Source organism: Pelophylax lessonae (genome assembly GCF_965119305.1).
Source record: "Pelophylax lessonae genome assembly, chromosome: 4".
NCBI lineage: Eukaryota > Metazoa > Chordata > Amphibia > Anura > Ranidae > Pelophylax > Pelophylax lessonae.
In genome coordinates this window covers 553,581,404-553,606,772 of record NC_138771.1, presented here as the reverse complement: position 1 = coordinate 553,606,772, position 25,369 = coordinate 553,581,404, and the positions used below count along the sequence as shown (strand labels likewise).

General features: G+C 44.7%; 1 protein-coding gene across 3 annotated transcripts in view; it reads left to right on the top strand.

The window, feature by feature from the left end:
* The window catches only part of OGDH (oxoglutarate dehydrogenase), a 163,437-nt gene extending 138,351 nt beyond the window's left edge, over positions 1–25,086 (top strand). For 2 of the 3 annotated variants that reach the window (XM_082253290.1, XM_082253289.1), the window contains 3 exons: positions 6,888–7,051; positions 20,588–20,742; positions 24,462–25,086. In XM_082253290.1, the coding sequence (XP_082109416.1) occupies positions 6,888–7,051; positions 20,588–20,742; positions 24,462–24,582 (440 nt within the window). In that variant the 3' untranslated portion in view covers positions 24,583–25,086. The remainder of the gene's footprint in view (positions 1–6,887; positions 7,052–20,587; positions 20,743–24,461) is intronic. The other variant, XM_082253288.1, reaches the window with a different exon arrangement.
* The last annotated feature ends 283 nt before the right edge of the window (positions 25,087–25,369 follow it).

Below are 25,369 nucleotides of genomic sequence, written 5' to 3'. Positions count from 1 at the left end.
TCCTACTGCGAGCGGAGTCTCCTACTGCTCTGGTGTAAAACCTGGAGATCACAATATGAACTCTCCAGAGTTTGGCTGGATTCTGAATTTTCAGAAGTCTGCCCTGAAAGCTGGACTTTCTGGGCCTGACTCTGGACTCAGCCTTAGTTAGAGTGCTCTTTCCTCTGAACAAACTCAATTAATTGAGTGTTTAAACCCGCGCTAAATGGTAGTGCAAAACTAATTGTGAAGTGTATAAGTAAATAACTTAAATAATTTAAATTGATTGCAGCTGCTGTTCACTGAGTAAAAAACCTGGACACAAATGACTAACAATAAAGACAGCGCTTGCAATAAAAATGGCAAAATGAATCTTAAAATACATTAAATGTGCATAAATAAGTGCGAAAATTAGTATACCATAAATAAATTAAATGATTATAGAAAGTGCACTGTTGCTTGAAATATTAATCCTTGTGCAATATCTCAAAAAAGTGCAATCAGTGCTGTGAAAGTCCATAGACAGTGCAATGTCCTTAATATAAAGTGCTTAGAGTGCTTCAAACAAGACAGCCACCGTGGGTGCTTCACTCCCCTACTGTGTCCCCACCCACCAGAGTAGATGGACCCTCAGCTATTTCAGTCTGTGGGTCAAATGAGCTTGGAACTGATATAAAACGAAGAAAATCCCCTTGATAGTAGTGTCGAATCTTGAGCAGCTCAAAGGGAACAAATAGCCCACATAGTGAAGTCCATAATAATAGTTTTATTGGCCCAAAATCATAAAACTTAGAGTTTCCATATGAGAAACGCATGTAGAAATGGCTTGCAGGACCGGAATACAGCTCTTCTGGGAACGCCGCTCGCATGCGTTCCATGGATACCAGGAAGTAACGTCAATGGTTGTGGCGTATCTGGAAATATGTTGAAGCGTTTCGCCCCACCTACCAGGGCGTCATCAATAGACGTTCCCGGAAGAGCCGGTCCTGCAAGCAGTTTATTTCTACATGTGCTTCTTATTGACGTCACTTCCTGGTATCCATGGAACGCACGCAAGCGGCGTTCCCAGAAGAGCTGTATTGCGGTCCTGCAAGCCATTTCTACATGTGTTTTCTCATATGGAAACTCTAAGTTTTATGATTTTGGGCCAATAAAACTATTATTATGGACTTCACTATGTGGGCTATTTGTTCCCTTTGAGCTGCTCAAGATTCGACACTACTATCAATAATTACTATTTCTTCGTTTTATATCCAAGCTCATTTGACCCTCAGACTGAAATAGCTGAGAGACCATCTTCTCTGGTGAGTGGGAACACAGTAGAGGAGTGAAGCACCCACACTGGCTGTTTTGTTTGAAGCACCCTAAGCACTTTATATTAAGGACATTGCACTGTGTATGGACTTGTATAGCACTGATTGCACTTTTTAGAGATATTGCACAAGGATTAATATTTCAAGCACCAGTACACTATCTGTCATCAATCAATTTATTTATGGTATACTAATTTTCGCACTCATTTATGCACATTTAATGTATTTTAAGATTAATGTTGCTATTTTTATTGCAAGCAGTGTCTTTATTGTTAGTCAAACTCCATACATTGCAGACTGCGATTCGTCTCCTACTGTCCAGCAAGATGGTCATCCCTCCAGACTTGCATGCAGATGCTGGGCCTGATGGTGTCTACCTTCGAGGCGGTTCCATTTGCAGGGCTGTGGAGTCGGTAGATAAATGTTCTGACTCCTCCGTTTTTTGTACTTCCGACTCCGACTCCTCTGTATTAATATGTATTAATCTTTCGACACTGACTTGGGTGGGTGGCATTGCAGTAACTATTCTGGCCACATCACTAACGATCTCTGGATAAACAAGGATGGCTTCTTCAACTAACAAGATTTCTTTTTCCAGCAAAAGACTCTCTCTTTTCATCATTGAAGATGCAATGCCCTCAGCTATTAACCCTCCATTTTTGTTCAGGCGATATAACATGCTCTTCCATTACAAGAGGAATTTACCCAGGGTTAGATCATCACATTGCAACCTCTTGGTGACAGTGAAGGGGTGAGAAAGAAGGTTCTCCAGCTCTTTTGTTTGTGTCCACTGGCTTTCAGTTAATGCAAGATTTTCATTGTCCATTTCTTTTATGAAGTCTAAGTTCAAGCAAACTCTTCACCATTAAATAAGTGCTTCCCCAGCGAGTTGTTTGATCCAAAATGGCTCCTTTTCCTGCACGTCTTTTCAAAATTGCATCTGTTTTCGGGGCCCTGGCTGCAACAGTTACTTGCCGTAATTTGCCAATTAGTGTAGCTGCATGGCGATCATTTAATCCATCTCTTATGGCAAGTTGCAGTGTATGAACAGCACATCGCATATGATGAATATTAGCAAGCTTCAATGCTTCTTCAACAAAGTTGTCTAAAAAAAAATGTCAGCATTCTCTTCAGTTTCTATATTTTCTCCAATACTTGCAGAACTGTCTTCCTCTAACTCTTTTCTTTCATTGATTTTTATTGAGAAAAAGTCAAGTACAAAATACAACAAACATGGTAAAACGATCAGGCTAGACATGGTCCTGAATACCATACATATAAAATTGAGGAGTACTAACATTCGAGGGGGGGCATATCCATTAACCGACTGTGTTGAGGTCAAAGAGGGTAGTCCAAAGATCCACCCCCAACACGCTATGGGAGCTGAAACAGGATGCAAAGGGTCGAGTCCCCATATAGAGGGATGTAAAGCCCAAGAATAAACCACAGGCAATATACAACGAGGTAAGGCGGAGGGTATCTCCAGGAGGGGAAGTATGAGGTCCTCAATGGGTGGCGAGACATATGGGTCCAGCACATTCCCCTTCCAGAGAAAGCCCCCCAAGAGTGGTAGGGCTGCAAAGAAGGGTGGGGGGGGGGAGTAAGGTAGGATAGACTGGAAGGGGGTAAAAGAGAATAAGAGCATAGGAGGCTCAAGAGGTTAGCAGAAATAAGGAGAGAAAAGAGGAAAAAGAAAGAGGGTCTGGCGGCCAGATCAAATAGAAACCTGTACATATTTAGCCCAGGGTTCCCAGATGGTCTCAAATTTAACCACATTATTATTGATAATACCAGAGATTTTTTCCTGTGACATGATCCAGGAGATCTTCAGTTTGGTTTTCCTGATGGACACCCTGGGTGTTTTCCATGCTCTGGCTATGGTGAGTTTGGCTCCCAGGAGCATAAAATGGAGGAGCTTCTGAGCAGGTTTAGAGAGTTTAGGGACCTTGACGTTGAGAAGTGCAATTTGTGGGGACTGAGCGATCGGGTGATCAAGTACTTTACGAATGATCTGGAATAATGTATTCCAGAATAGCCTAATCTTGGGGCAGGCCCACCAGATAAACCAGATAAACCGCAGCCCCTAAAGCACTGTGGAGAGGCGTTTGGAAACATGGCCGCAATGCGGGTAGGGACCAGGTACCATCTGGTGAGCAATTTAACATTAGCTTCGATGAGAGAAACATTCAGTATACCTGTAAAGGAGCGTTGAAGGCGAAAACCCCAATCGTCCAGGTCCCACTCCATTTCCAGGTCCCTCTCCCAGGCTAGCGCATATGCAGGTTTGACATCGCTGTTGGATAGTATTGAATAGATGAGGGAAATCCCTCCCCTTGGGTCCCTGGTTTCCGAGCACCAGCGTTCATAAAGAGTGATTTGTGGAGGGTCAGGTTTATCGTCCCACATGGAGTGGAGGAAATGTGATATCTTGAAGTGGCGATATCTCTCAGTGAGGGGCATTTTGAGGAAATTGACACAGTGTGGGAAAGAAAGGGGCCCCATGGAGTTAAAGAAGTGTCCAATGCGGAAAAGGCCTTTGTTAAGCCACCAATGGAAGGCTTTGATATTTAGTCCAGGGGGAAATAGGGGGTTGTTAAAAACTTCCTCTAACTCTAATATCTTTTTGTTACCTTCTTCATCTGCGTTCATCTTCTCAATTGTGCTCAACATGTTAGAAACGTTATCTGTCACAACACATAAAATCTGTTCCTTTGTAATTTCAAAATCTTCTAGAACACCCTCCACTAACTTCTGAAGGTAATCACTGGTGTGATGTGCCTGAGTGTCCTTTAATCCGAGGGTCCGTGTTATTGTTTTGTTATTTTCATCCACAAATCTAACATTAATAGCAAAATAATTGACTCTGTGACGTGTGCATGCATCCATTTTAAGGAAGCCAAAACGTCCTTTCAGAACTTTCTGTAGTTCTTCCTTTTTACATTTGGCCTCCTCAATTGTAAGTTTCCTTATACTAAGTCATTAATTATAACTTTTTGTGAATTGGGACATTTAAACTTGCTTTTTTTTAATTCCAATCTAAATTTAGTAGGAGTCGGAGTCGGTGCATTGTTTGCCGACTCCGACTCCAGGTACCCAAAATTTCCTTAGACTCCGACTCCACAGCCCTGTCCATTTGCACAGTTCCATACGAGGTCCCTGCAAAGGGAGATTCTGTCCAAATGGGACAAGGCTTCTCAGTTTCTGGACAATCAGATCCGGCTGAGTCGGGGAACAAAGGAGACCCTAATATGGTGGCTTCGTTCTCCAGCGCTTTTGCTGGTCAAATCTTTCCTCTCCTTCTATTGGACAGTGGTCATCACGGATGCCAGCCTGTCCTGCTGGGGAGGCATCCTTGGCAAGCATTTTGCTCAGGGGATCTGGACACTGGAAGAGTCCAGACTACCGATTAATGTCTTGGAACTCTGAGCCTGGTGTCTGGACCATTGGACGGATCGTCTTCAGGGTTGTCCAGTGCGCATTCATTTTGACAATGCCACGCCGTTGCTTATTTCAATCACCAAGGGAGCACAAGAAGTGTGCTGGTGATTCTGGAAGTTGCTGGCATTCTAAGGTGGGCAGAACAGTTCATTCCAGCCCTCTCCACCGTACACATTCCGGGGGTGGAAAACTGGCAGACGGATTACCTCAGTCAGCAGGCGTTGGACCAAGAGGAGTGGTCCCTTCATCTGGAGGTGTTTCATCAGTTGTGTCTCCTGTGGGGCATCCCCGAGGTGGATCTGTTGGTGTCTCGGCTCAACAGAAAGGTGCAGAGGTTTGTGGCTCGGTCAAGGGATCCTCTGGCAGATGCCACAGACACGCTGGTGGCCCTGTATGGTCGGTATCGTCTGATTTACGTCTTCCCTCCTCTCAAGCTTCTGCCTAATCTTCTACGCAGGATCGAGGCAGAAGGGATTCCGGTCATCTTAGTGGCACCGGACTGGCCTCGCCGGGCTTGGTATGCCAATCTGGTGTGGCTGGTCGCCAATGTTCCTTGGAAGCTTTCTCTCAGGGAGGATCTGCTGTACCAAGGACTGATCTTCCATCCTGCTTTACAGATGCTGGCTTTGACGGCTTGGCTGTTGAACGCCAGGTGCTGTGAAGGATAGGGGTTTATCTGAATCGGTGATTTCTACCCTGTTGAAAACTAGGAAATCTACTTCTAGGAAGATCTACCATTGTACGTGGAAGACGTACATTGCATGGTTTGAGTCTGTTGGAATTCATCCTTGCTTCTTCTCGGTGGTTTGGATCTTTACCTTCCTTCAACGGTGGGTTGAACAGAAATTGGCCTTGAGTCTTCTTCCAATGACCTTTTGGCAACACACTCCCTGGTGCGTACCTTTCCTCAGGGTGTCTGACATTTGGCTCCTCCAGTACGGTCTCTGTTGCCACCTTGGGATCTCAATTTGGTGCTTTCCGTTCTCCAGAAGCCTCCCTTTGAGAATCTTTGGGTGATTCCCCTGCTTACGCTGTCCCAGAAGGTGGCCTTTTTGGTGGCTATAACCTCTGCACACAGGGTGTCGGAACTGGTGGCGTTATCCTGTCGTTCACCTTACCTTGTTCACAGAGATAAGGTGGTTCTTTGCCCCTGTCCGTCATTCTTTCCAAAGGTTGTCTCTAATTTTCATTTGAATGAAGACATTGTGTTGCCTTCATTGTGTTGCAATTAGGGTGTACCTGGCAGCTACTGAGTCTTTCAGAAAGTCAGACTCACTATTTATGCTCACGGATGGGCCTCGTAAAGGGTTGGCTGCTTCCTCTGCGACCATTTCCAGGTGGATCAGACAGACAGTGATTCAGGCCTATTCCATCAAGGGTCAGGTTCCTCCTTTCCCTGTTAAGGCGCACTACTAGGGCGCTTAGTGCCTCCTGGGCCTTCCGTCATCGGGCGTCAGTGACGTAGGTTTGCAAGGCGGCCACCTGGTCGTCGGTGCACACTTTCACAAAGTTTTATAAGGTGGATGTGTTGGTATCTGTGGATGCTTATTTTGGCAGCAAGGTTTTGCAGGCTGCTGTTGACAGGACCTGATCCTCTTTGAGGGTGTATTGTTTTTTTCAGGTGGGCTCCAGTTGTTTTGGTTGAGCTCCTGTTGCCTGGTTGGCTACTGTTTAGCCTTGGAAACTATTTTGGTGTTCCCACCCCACATGTTTAACACTGCTTTGGGATGTCCCAATGATAATGGAGATCAGAAGCTGTGTCCGTCAATGAACGAAAGAGAAAATGGGATTTTTAACACCGTAAAATCCATTTCTCTGATGTTCATTGACGGACACAGTACCCACTCATCTGTAGAGTTGTAGATCTTCTGACATTGCTTGTAACAAAACTGAGTACCTATAGCAGAGACAGGGAGTATACCCCCTGGGACTGTCCATAGGCGTAGCCAGACTTTTCTTCTGCCTAGTGTCCTACTCTTGTAGGGGGCAGTATAAACCAACGGTTATGGTGATCATCAGCTGTGTCCGTCAGTGAACATCAAAGAAATGGATTTTACAGTAAGTCAAAAATCTAATTTTTCACTGCAAAACTGACTTTGTTCAGAAATCCTGTAGCAGTAGCCTTTATTAAATTGTTCTCTACTCTTTTAATTGAAGGCACTCACTTTGAAAGAGTAATCCCAGATGCCGGACCTGCCTCTGAAAATCCCAATGGTGTGAAACGTGTGGTCTTCTGCACAGGCAAAGTATATTATGATCTGACCAAAGAGCGCAGCACCAGAGGAATGGAGTCTGAAGTGGCTATTACTCGTGTGGAGCAGGTGAGTGTGTTTCTGGAAAGAGTATTTGGTGTTAGGGCTTATTCACAATATCAGAGTTGGACTGCATTGCCAAAAGCAATTTTGGAGGAACGACAGAGCAAACAGTCTTATGCCCTATGGCTTCAGTTAATACCAGTACAATTTGTTGGTGTACACTGGGAAAAAAAGGACATGTAGGATTTTTGCATAGTGCATATCCAACGCACTGCAAGGCATCACATTATGCTGCAGCCCAAGGTAAAAGCATCAGGTTAATAAGAGGGTTTATTAAAAAAAATGTACTGCATTGCTTGATATATGTATATTCTGGGAATTACCAAAGAAATACTCTTACAAAAAATAGACCTGCATTGTACATAAGATGGAGAGGGACTGTCCTAAAGCCAAAGTGGAGGAGTGCTTCAGGACAGCAAGAGTAAGGTAACAGCTTATTGTTCATACCCTAGAGTGATCGAGCATTTAAACTCTTGCAGTCCGGCGGTTTACACAGAGTAATTTTCTTTTTTCCTGGACTTTAGCTTTAAAAATGCATTGTGGCTCGAGTTGATAAAAACACATGCCAGCGCATTCACATTATGTACGCACCAGCGCAGGTGCTATGGTCTTCTGTTGATGGGTTTTTCGTTTTTCTCCTCAATTCAGAGCTCCAGGATGAAAAAACAATTGTATAAGATATTAAAAATGTTCAACTGTATAGTGTGTTTAAATCCATCACACCACTCCACAGAAAATGTAATTCCTAGAGAGTTTGAATAAAATAAATGAAACACTTGCATGTCCTAAAATCACATCTTTAAATCTAATAAGAAATGGGTATGCCAACAAGGGAAGGTTTCCATTGAGATCAATAGGGTAATACTTATGAATAAAACTAGGATTGTGCTGAGAAAAAACATTTTCCGGCGAGTACAAGTACTGATACTTCTACACAAGTACTCGCCGATACTCAGTACCGATACCTTTGCAGTGCGATTTTATCCCATACAAGATTAATGGGCAGAAGTACTGCAAATTCTTAGTATCCACATTGGTATCGGTGCAATCCTAGTTAAAATGTCCCTTCATTGAAGGCAAATTGCATTTCTAATGTGATCTCTATATGGTTTTGTTGTTAATGGATACACTTATATAGTAATTGCATCCTAAATCCAAAGTCTAAAGTTTATGTCTTCCCATAAAGCCTTAAGGGTCATTCACACGGCTACAGTAGCCCTTACTACGGAGCATCCGGAGCAGTGTGGTGCCTTGTTCGGTCAGCTAGTGTTAATTGAGACACAGCGGCTAAGGAGACTTACTTGCTCATCTGAATCTGACTAGGATACAGGGATTAGTGCACTGCCTTTCACCCATCCCTGAACACGTCATAGTCTGATTTACAGGTGAGTTTGTACAGCTGCTGCATCTCCATTGACTAAAACCAGCTGCCTGCACGCAGCTCCTTTCTACTTTGGATACATAAACCAATGGCCCTTACATGCTTATGTGCCTCTGCAACAGTGTGAATGAGCCCTTAATATGGATATGAAAGGTAAGGTAATGTTATGACTTACAACTGCGTAAAAGGAATCGGAGTATTTAAGCCTGCAGTCTTCCTATGACTGACATTGATCAATTTCCCAGAAGGCATCACATTGCCAGGTTTTCTATGACTCATTTCAATATACATCTATTTTTTTCAAAGAGGGCTGTGTGTGTTTGTAATTTACTCATATATTGCACATATATTGCACATATGCTCCCTTCTCACATGTTTTATTGACCAGTGGATATTTAAACCAGATACAGTATCTCACAATAGCGAGTACACCCCTCACATTTATTATATCTTTTCATGTGATGACATTGAAGAAATGACACTTTGCTACAATGTAAAGCAGTGAGTGTACAGCTTGTCTAACAGTGAAAATTTGCTGTCCCCTCAAAATAACTCAACAACACAAAAGTGAGTACACTCCTAAGTTACATGAAAGAAAGAAAGGAGGCGCAAACACCTAGTGCATTACCCATGCAACACCTTAAAATGTTTTAATAAAATGCCAAAAACATACAGACATGAAAAATAAAATTGCATTCCAAGAATCCACCACATGTGGAATGGAACATGTCCCTGTAAATAGGACTGCTAACACGTTTCGGGAGTCAAGCCCCCTTCATCAGAGCTGGTCTTACTTACAGCAGGCCCAAATAAATACTGACATCACTTAGGCAGGTTCCTCCCCCCTTCCTGTGGGCGATGGGCGGGCCCGACCCGTATCTAGACCAACCCGCTGCCTTCATTACTTCCAATTGTTTCTAGTGCCATAACTGATAGCTAACGAATGACTCATAGTAAATTGCAGGACATAGATAAAAACAAACCACCACCATATATATTAACCCATAATATATGGGAATCTGGTTGCTGGGGAATCTGTGATCAGCACTTACCAAGCCGTGCTATGCCTTATGCCACTATGTACTTAAACGTCCAGAGTCTGGGGGCCCATTAACCCCCGTACCAATCGCCCCTGGCTCAGGATCCATCTCCTCTACATATCCCCGTGGGGGTCTCCACATTATCTAACACACATCCTGCCACCTCTATTTCCGGGTCCAGAAACGCACGCTGCTCACTCGGCGCTCCGGGACCCGTCCCGCGTCACACCCGAGGGTGGAGTGAGCTCTCCTCCATGAGTACCGCCTCTCCCTGCAGCCGAGGCCGCCCAGACCCTGCCTCCACACTCCCGCCGGCCTGAAGCACAAGCCACGACCGCGGAGAAGGGAGACAGGCACCACAGACCCAAGTGAAGCGAGACATGGAAGCCCAAGGACGAGCCATGTACCATACATATAACATGAATCTCCAAACATGTGGGGGCAAATTATGATTAAAGAACATGTGTAAATATACATAATAATGGTGTATATATATAAAAAAAAAAGGAAGGGGAGGAAAGAGGAAGGAAGGAAGCTGGGGGAGGGGGTGGTCAGAAATGACCCCCTCTCTATAGACATACTGGTCGGCCACGCCCAATCATACCCACAAAGGAACAGAAGGCTGTATCAACACAACTCAAATGAACTGAGCAGTTGTGCAACCTGCCTAAGAGTGCAGAATAAAAATGCATATCCAAATTAAAAGGTATAAATAAATAAAAACCGTTTAATATAAAAATACTCGTTCTAATAAATGTATCAAAGATAATATATCCTTTAAAATAATCTAAACCATTAAGCCTGCTGGAACCATAATGTCAAATGGAACTACCATCATATACGCCAATATAGGAACTGTATGAAATATTATGCAAAATGGGAGGCCTTGAGGAGTTTGAAAAATAGTTCTGATATAATAATAAGGCAGGCTGATAAGGGTGGTGGACTGGTCGTACAGGACAGGGAACAATATATGGCAGAGGCAAATAGGCTGTTGAGCGACTCTGAAACATATGTGAGACTCTCAGGAGATCCGACAGACTCACACAAATTAGTCTTTAGGGAGATTCTAGACCGTGCAGTGGAAGCCATGATTCTCACTAAACAAGAAAAAAGTTTTCTGTTCAGACCCTTCCCAGTTACACCACACTTCTACCATATTCCCAAAGTACACAATGACTTATCGATTACTCCGGATAGGCTGATAATAGCAGGCATTGATAGCCTCACATGCAATATGGGTAATTGCATTAATTTCTTCCTTCAGGACATGGTAGTACAGTTGCCCTCCTATATCAGTGATTCAGGCCATATATTGGAAGTATTGACCAATGGCAAGATAGGTACAGATGGGTATCCCTGTATGTGTGCTCCTTGTATACCTCTATCAAACATGAGCAGGGTTTACTGGCAGCACAGTATTTTTTTTTCCAGGATCAGAAACTCCATCACACTCAAATAGAATTCCTGTCACATTGTATTGAGTTCACATTGACTCATAATTATTTCAACTTTGTAGGTGATTTCTACAGGCAGCTTAAGGGCACAGCAATGGGAGCCAGGTTCACTCCTAGTTATGCCAACCTATTTATGGGATTTTGGAAACCTCACTACATTTTGGAGGAATAACCCATATGGAGCCCGTTTTTATTGACGACATAATTGTCATCTGGGATGGTTCTGATGCAGAGTTACAAGGCTTCTTTCAGCACTGCCATAGTAATCCCTATGGGATCCAGTTCACACATGTTGTTGGTAAAGAAAAACTGATCTTGCTGGATCTGGAACTTATGGCTGAGTCAGCTGGACGTATTACGGTACATCTAAGACCCACTTTAAGCCCACCACGGGCAATTCTTATTTACATGCCCGCAGTCATCATCATCCTAGGTGGATACGCAAAGTCCGCCTGGGTCAATTTTGTTGGCTGAGACGGACGTGTACTAAGCTCAAGGATTTTGAAGAACAGAGCTCAACATTGATCAAAAGGTTCCAGCAAAAGGGATACGATGATCAATGTATTCGTACAGCCTATGAGAAATACAAGCAGGAATACACAGATGGGAAGAGGCTAAAGAGCAATAGACAGAGATATGATGGTGAAGTAAGAGATGACTATCGGGTGACATTCTGCACTAAATACAATCAGAAAGCGTTTGCCTTTAAGAGAATCCTGGAAAAGCATCGGGGTAACCTAGAAAAGGACCCATTGCTGTCAGGGGCCATTTCCACTAAACCTAAGGTCATATATCGTAGACCCAAAGATCTGAGGAGTTTTATAGCACCTAGCCGCGTTAAACCAACCAGGACGAATCTAGCACCTATGTGGAAAACTATCTTTGACCAGAAGGGAAACTTCAGGTGTGGAGTTCCCAACTATGGTCTATGCCAGTACATGTGGCATAGAAAAAAAGGAGATTGCGGGGACTGATGTACGAGTCCATCCTACCAGACATTTCATCAACTGTTCTACACAGTCTGTGGTGTATTGCCTGGTTTGCCCCTGCAGACTCCTTTATGTAGCTCGCACCTCACGCACGTTTTGAACACGGTTTGGGGAACACAAAAGGAACATCCATAAAGGATTTGATAAGCATTCCCTCTCCTGCCACTTTTGGGATGTACATGAAAAAAATCCATAGGCCTCAAAGCCTTTGGAATCAAGTCCATTACAGGCTATACAGATCTTGGGCTCAGGTTCCAAAGGCTGTGAAGCAGAGAGACTTACTGGATTCACCAACTTGGATCATTGGCTCCTAGGGGATTGAATGAGGGATTGGACTTCCTGGCCGTAATACAGTGAATATAGGCCTCCCATCTAATGGCGTTCTTTGTGCAAGGGTCTGTGGGGGTGGGGGGCTATCAGTTTTGGGGGATACATCGAGAGCGAGTTGATCTTGTTCACCCCCATGTGTATACACCAGGTAGGGCAAAGTTTTGAGGGACATCAGTACATTGGACCTTTGGGTGGACTCTTTCCATTTGGCATAATATATGATACAGTTCCTATATTGACGTATATGATGGTAGTTCCATTTGACATTATGGTTCCAGCAGGCTTAATGGTTTAGATTATTTAAAAGGATATATTATCTTTGATACATTTATTAAAACGAGTATTTTTATTTATTTATACTTTCTAATTCTGATATGCATTTTTATTCTGCACTCTTAGGCAGGTTGCACAACCGCTCAGTTCATTTGAGTTGTGTTGATACAGCCTTCTGTTCCTTTGTGGGTATGATTGGGCGTGGACGGCCAGTATGTCTATAGAGAGGGGGGTCATTTCTGACCATCCCTCCCCCAGCTTCCTCCCCCCCTCCCCCCCTTCTTGTTTTTTTATTTATCTATATATATATATATATATATATATATATATATATATATACACCATTATTATGTATATATACATGTTCTTTAATCATAATTTGCTCCCACATGTTTGGAGATTCATGTTATATGTATGGTACATGGCTCGTCCTTGGGGGTTCCATGTCTCGCTTCACTTGGGTCTGTGGTGCCTGTCTCCCTTCTCCGCGATCGTGGCTTGTGCTTCAGGCCTGCGGGAGTGTGGAGGCAGCGTCTGGGCGGCCTCGGCTGCAGGGAGAGGCGGTACTCATGGAGGAGAGCTCACTCCACCCTCGGATGTGACGCGGGACGGGTCCCTGAGCACAGAGTGAGCAGTGTGCATTTCGGGACCCAGAAGTGGAGGCGGCAGGATGTGTGTCAGATAATGTGGAGACCCCCGCGGTCATATGTAGCGGAGATGGATCCTGAGCCAGGGTCGATTGGTATGGGGGTTAATGGCCCCCAGACTCTGGACCTTTGAGCAAGTACATAGTGGCATAAGGCATAGCACGGCTTGGTGAGTACTGATCACAGATTCCCCAGCAACCAGATTCCCCATATACAGCTGCAAGAAAAAGTATGTGAACCCTTTGGAATGATATGGATTTCTGCACAAATTGGTCATAAAATGTGATTGATCATCATTTAAGTCATAACAATGGACAATCACAGTCTGCTTAAACTAATAACACACAAAGAATGAAATGTTGCCATTTTTTTATTGAACACGCCATGTAAACATTCACAGTGCAGGTGGAAAAAGTATTAAAATAAAATTTATACTGCTACTTATCTTTGGTAAAAATAACCCAAATAAGTGTATATTATTTGGTCTATTCATTGAAAATTGATCACACTTGACCACACCTGATGTACTGAAGGCCTATCTCATTTCTTGAGACACTAAAAAGTCAGGAAAGTACAAATACCCCCCAAATGACCCCTTTTTGGAAAGTAGACATTCCAAGGTATTTAATAAGGGGCATGGTGAGTTTTTTGAAGTTGTCATTTTTTCCCACAACTCTTTGCAAAATGAGATTTTTTTTTTTTTTTTTACAAATTGACGTATTAACGGGTTATTTCTCTCACACAGCATATGTATACTTGCAACTACACCCCAAAACACATTCTACTACTCCTCCTGAGTATGGCGATACCACATGTGTGAGACTTTCACAGCCTGGCCACATACAGAGGCCTAACATCCAAGTAGTACCGTCCTGCATTCTAGGAGCACAAATTACACATATAATTTCCTGACAACCTATCGTAGTTTTGAAGGCCCTGGAGCACCAGGACAATGGAAACCCCCATAAAATGACCCCATTTTGGAAAGCAAACAGCCCAAAGTATAATTTTTGAGGCATAATGAGTCTTTTGAATATGTCATTTTTTTCCACAAGTTTTTGGAAAATGTGGAAAGAAAATGAAAACACATTTTTTTTTACACAAAGCTGTCCATTTATGCAATAACACATAGCATGTACATAGCAAAAATTGCACCCCGAAATACATTCTGCTATTCCTCCTGAGTATGGCGATACCACATGTGTAACACTTTTTCACAGCCTGGCCACATACATAGGTCTAGCATCCAAGTAGCGCTTTACACAAAGTTGTCCATTTATCCACTTTAAGACTGGGCCTATTTTTGACACTTGGTGTTTACAAGCTAAAATCATTTTTTTTGCTAGAAAACTACTTGGAACCCCCAAACATTATATATTTTTTTTTAGCAGAGACCCTAGAGAATAAAATGGAGATCGTTGCAATATTTTTTATCACACCATATTTGCGCAGCAGTCTTCCAAATGTGATTTTTTTGAAAAAAATTCACTTTTTTGAACTAAAAATAAGAAAACAGTAAATTTAGCCCATTTTTTTCCATAATGTGAAAGATAATGTTACGCCGAGTAATTGATACCCAACATGTCATGCTTCAAAATTGCGCATGCTCACAGAATGGCGCCAAACATTGGTACTTAAAAATCCCCATAGGCAACATTTTAAAAATTTCTGCAGGTTACTAGCTTAGAGTTAGGGGAGGTCTAGGGCTCAAATTATTGCTCTCGCTCTAACGATCGCGGCGATACCTCACATGTATGGTTTGAACACCGTTTATATACGTGGGCGGGACTTGGGTATGCATTTGCTTCTGCGCGCGAGCTAACGGGGACAGGGCGCTTTAATTTTTTTTTTCTTTCCTATTTATTTTATTTATTATTTTTTTTATTATTTTTTTATTTTTACACAGTTTAAAAAAAAAATGTTTTGATCATTTTTATTCCTATTACAAGGAATGTAAACATCCCTTGTAATAGGCATGACAGGTCCTTTTTATTGTGAGATCTGGGGTCAAAAAGACCTCACACCTCACAACTACACTAAAAAAGAAAAAAAAAAAAAAAAAAAAAGCGGCCCTTTAAACCGGTTGCTAGGCAACGTCTTTTGACGTAGCTCCGGTCCTCCAAGACCATAGAGTCGAGTGAGGGCCATTTTGCCCTCACTCGGCTTCCTGTCTCTGAGGATCCGGGACCGGATAGTTTTCCCCGCTGCCGGCGGGTCTGGTAAGCTGGGAAAACGTCTGGGACGCGGCAGGAGGGGGGGGGGGCACCTCTTCCCCTGCACCGTAAGGGTAATTCCGCGGCGAATCCGCCACTGGGACCACCCTTATCTGAAAGCCGACCGCCCGCCGTTTCAAAAAATACCGGGGTTATGGGGGCTATCTGCTGCCATAACCCCAGTATTTAGCTTTTAATGGCCGACGCATATAGTCGTTAGGCGGTCAGTAAGTGATTGCATGTATATGGCAAACAGGTGACGATGACTGATGGGGTGACAGGTGACGATGACTGATGGGGTGACAGGTGACGATGACTGATGGGGTGACAGGTGACGATGACTGATGGGGAGACAGGTGACGATGACTGATGGGGTGACAGGTGACGATGACTGATGGGGTGACGATGATTGATGAGGTGACAGGTGATGTTGATTGATGAGGTGACAGGTGATGATGATTGATGAGGTGACAAGTGACGATGATTGATGAGGTGACAAGTAACGATGATCGATGGGGTGACAGATGACAATCACTGACGGGGTGACATGTGACGATGATTGATGGGGTGACAAGTGACGATCACTGATGGGGTGACAAGTGACGATGATTGATGGGGTGACAGATGACGATGACTGATGGGGTGACAGGTGATGGTGATTGATGGGGTGACAAGTGACGGGCGATGGTCACTGATGGGTGACAGGTGACGGGCTATGGTGCACGGCGGTACTGATGGCAGTCTCTGGTGACCGGTGAACTTTAGGCTACGTTCACATGTGAGCGTAGCGATCGTGGGCAGATTCACTGCGATTCTGCCCGCGATCCAGAAATCATTGCAAATTGCGGGACGCCTGTGCGTTGCCTGTGATTTGCAATAGCACCCCAAACGCTGTGCGATGTTGCTGCGATTTCCGCCTGCCGAATCGAGGTAACATCACGCAAACAACGCATGGCGCCCCAAAGAAGCTCCTGTACCTTTTTTGGGCGTCATGCAATGTTTGCGTGATGTTACCGCGATTCGGCAGGCGGAAATGGCGGCAACATCGCACAGCGTTTGGGGTGCTATTGCAAAAAACGGGCAACGCACAGGCGTCCCGCAATTTGCAATGATTTCCGGATCGCGGGCAGAATCGCGGTGATTCTGCCTGCGATCGCTGCGCTCACATGTGAACGTAGCCTTATGGGTGTCAATTTCTGGGCACTGATGAGGTGACTGTTGGGTGACAGGTGACATTGGGGGGGGGCTGAGGACTGTGTGGGGGGACCTTTATTTGTGTGATTTTACGTTTTTACATGTGTACAGAGCAGTAACTCACTATTTCTAGCTCTGCTCCCCTCATACTGGAAATTGTATGAGGGGAGAAGAGCTAGTAACAGTCAGTTACTGCTCTTTGTTTACATTTTGTGATCGGCTGTGAATGGATTCACAGCCGATCACTTAGTAAACAGTCACTGTCAGTCATCTTCCGGGCTCCGCTATTGTGATCGGCTGTGTCATTAGAACACAGCCGATCACGTGGGAAACAGCCATGCCTATTGGCTGTTTCCCCCCTGCCGGTGACCGGCTGTGTCCCAGGGACACGCCGACACCGGCAGTGCACGGCGGCGCGCCCGCGATCGCGCGCCTGCCCTGCATTTCCTGCGGACGTCATATGACGTCCGCCCAGGATAATAGCCGCACCGTCCCGCCGTCATATGACGGCGGGCGGGGCGGTAAGTGGTTAAGCAGACTGTGATTGTCTATTGTTGTGACATAGATGATCAGATCACATTTTATGACTAATTTGTGCAGAAATCCATATCATTCCAAAGGGTTCACATACTTTTTCTTGCAGCTGTATTATGGGTTAATTTATATGGTGGTGGTTTGGTTTGTTTTGTGTTTTTACCTATGTTCTGCAATTTACTATGAGTCATTAGCTATCAGTTTTGGCACTAGAAACAATTGTAAGTAATGAAGGCAGCGGGTTGGTCTAGATACGGGTCGGTCCCGCTCATCGCCCACAGGAAGGGGGAGGAACCTGTCTAAGTGATGTCCGTATTTATTTGGGCCTGCTGTAAGTAAGACCAGCTCTGATGAAGGGGGCTTGACTCTCGAAACGCGTTAGTGGTCCTATCTACAGGGACATGTTCCATTCCACATGTGGTGGATTCTTGTAATGCGATTTTATTCTTCATGTCTGTGAGTATGTTTTTGGCATTTTATTAAAACATTTTTAAGGTGTTCACAGGTAATGCACTAGATGTTTGCGCCTCCTTTCTTTCTTTCTTTCATGTGCCTATGTTGGAGTTCCCTACCTGAGGAGAGCGGTACGCCTGTCATCCCCATCGGAGTGAGCGCTTGGTTAAATTGATTGTTTGGACACTCCTAAGTTAAAATGTCCAAATTGGGCCCAAAGTGTCAATATTTTGTGTGGCCACCATTATTTTCCAACACTGCCTTCACCCTCTTGGGCATGGAGTTCACCAGAGCTTCACAGGTTGCCACTGGAGTCCTCTTCCACTCCTCCATGAAAACATCACAGAGCTGGTGGATGTTGGAGACCTTGCGCTCCTCCACCTTCCGTTTTAGGATGCCCCACAGATGCTCAATAGGCTTTAGGTCTGGAGACATGCTTGGCCAGTCCATCACCTTTACCCTCAGCTTCTTTAGCAAAGCAGTGGTCGTCTTGGAGGTGTGTTTGGGGTCATTATCACGTTGGAATACTGCCCTGCAACCCAGTCTCCAAAGGGAGGGGGATCATGCTTTGCTTCAGTATGTCACAGTACATGTTGGCATTCATGGTTCCCTCAATGAACTGTAGCTCCCCAGTGCTGGCAGCACTCATGCATCCCCAGACCATGACACTCCCACCACCATGCTTGGCTGTAGGCAAGACACACTTGTCTTTGTACTCCTCACCTGGTCGCCGCCACACACACTTGACACCATCTGAACCAAATAAGTTCCTTAGTCTGCTTTTCTTCAGCAAACTGTTTGCGGGCCTTCTTGTACATCATCTTTAGAAGAGGCTTCCTTCTGGGACAACAGCCACGCAGACCAATTTGATGCAGTGTGCAGCATATGGTCTGAGCACTGACAGGCTGAACCCCCCCACCCCTTAAAATTCTGCACCAATGCTGGCAGCCCACATACGTCTATTTCCCAAAGACAACCTCTGCATATGACACTGAGCACGTGCACTCATCTTCTTTGGTTGACTGCGGCAAGGCCTGTTCTGAGTGGAATCTGTCCTGTTAAACCACTGTATGGTCTTGGCCACCGTGCTGCAGCTCAGTTTCAGGGTCTTGGCTATTGTCTTATAGCCTAGGCCAGGGGTCTGCAACCTTTAAGACATAAAGAGCCACTTGGACCCGTTTACGAAGGAAAAAAAAAACTGGGAGCCGCAAAACTTACAAAAACCTACCTGGGGGTCGAAAACAGGGACGTAATTAGAAATCACAGGGCCCCATAGCAAAATTTGCTATGCCCAATGATCATACCCCAATTCAGAGACCAGCGTACATGCCCCTTTCAATGCAGTGACCAGCATGCATGCCCCCTTCAATGCAGAGCCCAGCGTACATGCCCCTTTCAATGCAGAGACCAGCATACATGCCCCTTTCAATGCAGTGACCAGCATACATGCCCCTTTCAATGCAGTGACCAGCATACATGCCCCTTTCAATGTAGTGACCAGCATACATGCCCCTTTCAATGTAGTGACCAGCATACATGCACCTTTCAATGTAGTGACCAGCATACATGCCCCTTTCAATGTAGTGACCAGCATACATGCACCTTTCAATGTAGTGACCAGCATACATGCCCCTTTCAATGTAGTGACCAGCATACATGCCCCTTTCAATGTAGTGACCAGCATACATGCCCCTTTCAATGTAGTGACCAGCATACATGCCCCTTTCAATGTAGTGACCAGCATACATGCCCCTTTCAATGTAGTGACCAGCATACATGCCCCTTTCAATGTAGTGACCAGCATACATGCCCCCTTACAATGTAGTGACCAGCATACATGCCCCTTTCAATGTAGTGACCAGCATACATGCCCCCTTTCAATGCAGAGACCAGCGTGCGTGTGTGCCCCCTTCAAAGCAGTGTGTGGGCCCCCCCCCCTGAGGCATCAGTTCACTTACCTCACACTGGTGCCTGGCGTGCTGCTCCTGACGGGAGTCTGGACGGACGTCTTCTTCGAACTGCATGCGCGCCGCTGCCCTCCTCTCTGACAGCGGGCGGGAAGGTAACATCGGGACGGTGCGTGACTAACGCATGCACCGCCCCCCACGCGACGTCACAGCCAGGACAGCACCACAGTGGGGATTGTCGGGGCGCACAATGCGCCTCCTCCCCTCGCTAGCATCCGCCCCGGAGCCGCAGCAAAGGTTCAAAAGAGCCGCATGCGGCTCCGGAGCCGCGGGTTGCTGACCTATGGCCTAGGCCATCTTTATGTAGAGCAACAATTCTTTTTTTCAGATCGAAAAAAAAAGCTTTGATTTGACCCCTAATAATCATTAGAATAACAAACGAACGTTCTTACATTAAAAAATGTTGTACTAAGTTCTATTTGTGTATACCCAGCTTTATCGTTGGTTTACAGTTGCTTTATTTTCTGCAGCAGTAATGTGATGTATTTACGAAAAAAAAATAAAATAATGGGCACAAATTGAAATAGAAAAATGTTCCTCTCTGTCTTCCCCAATATGGAGTTTGTTTCCATAGCTTAAACGCATATAGACAAAAAGTACCATGTGAAAAGCACAGGAAAAGAAGCTATGTGGGAGACAAAAAAATATTCAGAGGGAAGTTCCAATAAAAAATAGAAAACTTTATTGTTGCAACAATGTGCAAAAATCAAGATGGCCTGGCTGCTATACTATAAGGTGCTGGTTGTATATAAAAGTGTACAAAAAACAAGACAAAACTAACATATATGACGATGCGCCTGGACGCCAGGTGCGCCTTGCAATCGGATGGGATTCGAATGGTGGTGTTGGGATTTTCAGACTGCAGAAACAATCAACAAATGGGAAGGCACCTTCCAGATTTTTGAGAAATTAAAAAAAAAAAAAATATGAAACCTATATAAACAGATTTAACAAATAAAAAACATCAGTATTTAAACTTCTGGATCTAAAAAAATTGACAAAAACCTACTCTATTTTCCCTTGAAATGCAATGTATAACTTTATGACAATTTCTGTGTCTCTAGCTGTCTCCATTCCCTTTCGACCTCCTGGAGAAGGAAGTGAACAAGTATCCTAATGCAGAGATTGCCTGGTGTCAAGAGGAACACAAGAATCAGGGTTATTATGACTATGTAAAGCCAAGATTACGTACCACGATACACCGCACTAAACCTGTCTGGTGAGTACAAAGACTTCTGTGCTTAGAAGACTGCTGTGGCGTGCGTCATCAATTTTTTAAGCTGAGCATGTTGTAATGTAAAACCTACATAATCGCTAGGTGTTGTCCTAAGTGCCCCTGGGGCAAAATCCTTGGGCACTCAGTACACACATTTTCAACCTTCTAGCTTTGAAAGGCTTGTTCACATCCCGCTATAGGTAAATGCATACAAGTCTGCATATTTAGTGCCCTTGGGTTTGGAAGATTGGGGGGGCAGTTTGTTTAAAAATAAATTGCATGTACAGACGGCACTCCATGGGTGCTTTAATTTTTGTTTTTTTAGGTTTTAATATATGACAAGTTTCATTCAGAGTAGCTGTCCCTCATATACAGAAAAAAAAGCAATTTCTCTTTGGTTCACTGACAGACACCGCTTCAATTCTTCAGACCATTGGGCTTATGCTCTTGCTCTCTAGAAGTAGGACTAGGCGGAAACCTTTTTGGTTACGCCCCTGGGGCAGTCCCAGAGAGTATACAATCACTTTCTGCTTTAGGACTTCCAGTTTTTTCTGCCTAGTTCAAGAGTGCCCTGGCAGCCCGGGAAGTGGCCGGCATCTTGAGATGGGCAGAACAATATGTTCTGGCCCTCTCTGCTGTGCACGTTCCAGGGGTGGTGAATTGGCAAGCGGAATATCTCAGTCGGTAGACGTTGGATAAGGGGAAATGGTCTCTTCATCCGGAGGGATTTCATCAACTGTGTCTTCTGTGGGGGACTTCTGATGTGGACCTGCTAGCTTCCTGGCTCAACAAGAAGGTGCAGAGGTTCGTGTCAAGGTCTTGAGATCCTCTGGCAGAGGCTCTGGTGGCCCCTTGAAGTCAGTATCGTCTGATTTATGCCTTTCCTCCAATTCAACTTCTGTCGAGACTACGCAGAATCGAGGTAGAACGAATTCCAGTCATTCTGGTGGCACCAGAATGGCCTTGCTGGTCGTGGTACGCAGGCCTGATAAGGCAAGTAGCAGACATCCCTTGGAAACTTCCTCTCAGGGGACCAATCTTCCATCCTGCTTTACGGTCGCTGGCTTTAACGGCATGGCTATTGAAAGCCAGGTGCTGAAAGACAGAGGCCTGTAGGAGTCTGTGATTCCTACACTGTTGAAGGCTAAGAAATCTACTAGGAAAGTTTATCATCAAGTTTGGAAGGCATACATTACTTGGTGTGAGTCGCGGGGAGTTTCTCCCCGCTTCTTTTCTGTGTCTCGCCTGTTGGAGTTTCTACAATTAGGTGTAGATCAACGTTAAGCTCTGGACAAGGGCCAGATTTCGGCCTTGGCTATTTTTTTTCCAAAGGCTGTTGGCGGCGAAGTCCTTGGTTCACACTTTTGTGCAGGGAGTTCGCCATCTGGCTCCTCTTGTGCAATCCCTGGTCCTCCGTGGGATCTCAGTTTGGTTGTGCCGGTGCTTCAAAGGCCTCCATTAAAAAATATTAGAGAAATTCCTCTGCTTACTCTGTCGCAGAAGGTGGCTTTCTTAGTAGTTATTACTTCCGCACGTCGCGTGTCGGAGTTGGCTGCGTTGTCCTGTCGGTCACCTTACTTGATGATTCATAGGGACAAAGTGGTGTTACGACCCTGGCAGGCGTTCCTTTCTAAGGTTGTCTCTGGGTTTCATATGAATGAGGACAAGTTGGACCTACAGTACTATCCAGGGCCAGGTGTCTTCTTTTAACAACCCTTGGCTACAGCTCTGGTGCGTACCTCACTTCAGGGTGTCCGGCACTTGGTCCCTCTTGGTGGTCTCCTTTGCTGTTTTGGGACCTCAATTTGGTACTTTCGGTTCTGGGACCTCAAATTGGTACTTTCTAGGGATGCACCGAAATGAAAATTCTGGGCCGATACCGAAAATGCAGGATGCCCTTGGCCGAAAACCGAAACCGAAAATGACTTTTCCCCCCCAAATTTTTTAAAATAGATAGAACAGGGGCATACACCAAAAACAGGCAGCGACGTACACCTGTCGCTGCCACCCTGTCACAGTAAATGTACTGTGATGGGTTGGCAAGAGGTTAATTTAATTACCAATGGTATTTGTATTATGCAGCATGAGGGGGTTAATGTATTGCCACTGCTGGTCACTCATCTATTAGTTACCGACCAGTGGCAGTTAATTAACTCCTTTGTGCTGCATTAGTGCAACCAGTATCAGTGTTAATAACACTGGTTGCACTAATGCAGCACAAAGGGGTTAATTAACTGCCACTTGTCGGTCACTAATGCATCAGTGACCAGCAGTGGCAATACATTAACCCCCTCATGCTGCATAATACTAATACCATTGGTAAGCTGCCTCAGCTCCCCCCCCCCCCCCCCAACTGCCTCAGCGTCCCCCTCGGCAGTACACCCTCCCCCCCTCTGCCTCAATGTCCCTCCCCATCCCAACGATTCAATCTCCTTACTTTCACTCTGCTGAATGCTCCTCCGGTGTCCTTCATTCAAAAGACTTGCCTCTGGCCGGCGGCCCGCCTCCCGGTGATGTAACTACTACTACGATCTGTGTATGAATGAACTGACACACCGGACGGGAGGGCGGGCGGGCGAGCGGCCGCTAATAGCTGTAACTATGTAAGCGCTTCACTTCCCTGTCAAAGGAGATACCCGGATGACAGGGAAGTGAAGGCTCACATAGTTATAGCTATTAGCGGCCGCTCGCCCGCCCTCCCGCCTGGTGTCAGGTCAGTTCATTCATACACACAGTCCCGCTAACAGGGAAGTGAAGTGAAGGCTCACATAGTTACAGCTATTAGAGGCCGCTCGCCTGCCCTCCCGCTCGGTATGTCACTTCATTCATACAAAGATCGTAATAGTAGGGACATCATTGAGAGGCGGGCAGCCGGCCAGAGGCGGGACTTTTCAAACCTGCGCTGCGCCCTCCTCCTTTCTCACGGGGGCCATTAATTTCGGCATTGTTAACCCATTATCGGCCGAAATGGGATAGGCTCATTTTCGGCCGATAATTTCGGTGCATCCCTAGTACTTTCAGTTCTCCATAGTCTCCGTTTTGAAAACCTTCGAGAGTTTCCCCTGCTTACGCTGTCTTAGAAGGTGTAAGGGGCAGTAAAACCAAATGGTTAAGAATACCAAAAGCTGTGTCCATCAAAGAACATCAGAGAAATGGATTTTACGGTAAGTCAGAAATCACATTTTTTTTTATGACTTTTATTCATCCAGATCCTAGTTTCAGCATTGCTCATGTCCTGATAAAGAGGGCCTTATAAGCGCCAAAATGCTTTAGTTCTAAACATATGCTACAAACAATAGTATTTCGGAACCATTAGTAGAACCATTTAAGTCTGATGTTCCCCTTTCTTTTCTTTTTTTTTTTTTGGATATGTAACCTACAGATCCCATACTTTGGCCTTTGCTCCTGGAAAAGCAGCCTACCTTGATAAATTCTTCTTTAGTCCTCATACCCATTTAGGATATTTTGATCCACCCAGAGAAATACAGCACTCCACAGATTGACTCTCCCATAATGGCATAGTGATGTTACTGGTTGAAAGCATTAATTGGCTGCCTCTATGCTAAGGTGATATTAGAAGACTTGGTCATATAATAGGCTTTAGAGTGGTTCCGCACTTGATTTCAAATGCTGCATTTTCCCCTAAAATGAGAGCCTACACTGTGTATGGGTCATTAGTGTTCATCTTTCATTAAACTTCTTGGTTTTGTCTCCTGCTCCAGGTACGCTGGACGAGATCCTGCAGCTGCTCCTGCCACTGGCAACAAGAAAACCCACACCACAGAACTGAAGAGATTCCTGGACACGGCATTCAATCTGGATGCTTTCAAGGGCCTCCACTGAAGTGGCAGCTGCTTGTTCCCTCCTTCTGCACTCCCCACCTTCCTTCATCAACACTCACAGGAGACATCCCTCTCTACTGCGTGGTTTTGCTTTATGAGGCCGGAAAAGGTGTTACTGCAGAACTCACACAAGGCAGCTTATTGCTGCTGTAACCTCGCCGACCATTAAACATTTTATGTTAATGGGGCTAAACAATAGCAGTTTTGTTTTTAGTTCATACAAATCAGAGAACAGTAGATAATACAAACATATCTCTGTGCTGGGGTCTCCAGGTTTTTATTTTAAGATATGAGAATCATGAAACCTTGTGATTGTTATCCATATCTTTTCATTAGTGGCTGGTTCTGACATGTAATTACTCCAGGAAAGCTTGACAGAATGTGCTGTAGAAAGGGTCTTTGTAAACAGAAGCTTTTGGCTATGGCTGCTGGTTGTGAGGTTATGTTCTTTTTAAATGTAAATTTTATACATGTAAAGAGTTGTTTTTTTTTTTTTTAACTATTGGTTAATAATCAGGCAGTAATATGGAACCACAAAAGCTGGAAGGTCAGATCCAATGTTTAAATGAAAGTAGAACATCCAGGCTTAAAATTAAGTAGCCAAAATATGTACACGTTACCTCTGTTATTACAGTGAATTAAAGTAGAACTAAAGGCCAAGCTTTTTTCCCCATTTTGGATAGAGAAAGAAAGGGTTCTAACCCCTTTTAGGTGTTTTGTTTTTTTGCCATCTGTGTCACAATAGGGAGATTTCCCTTCACTTCCTTCCCTATAGCCAAAATAGGAGG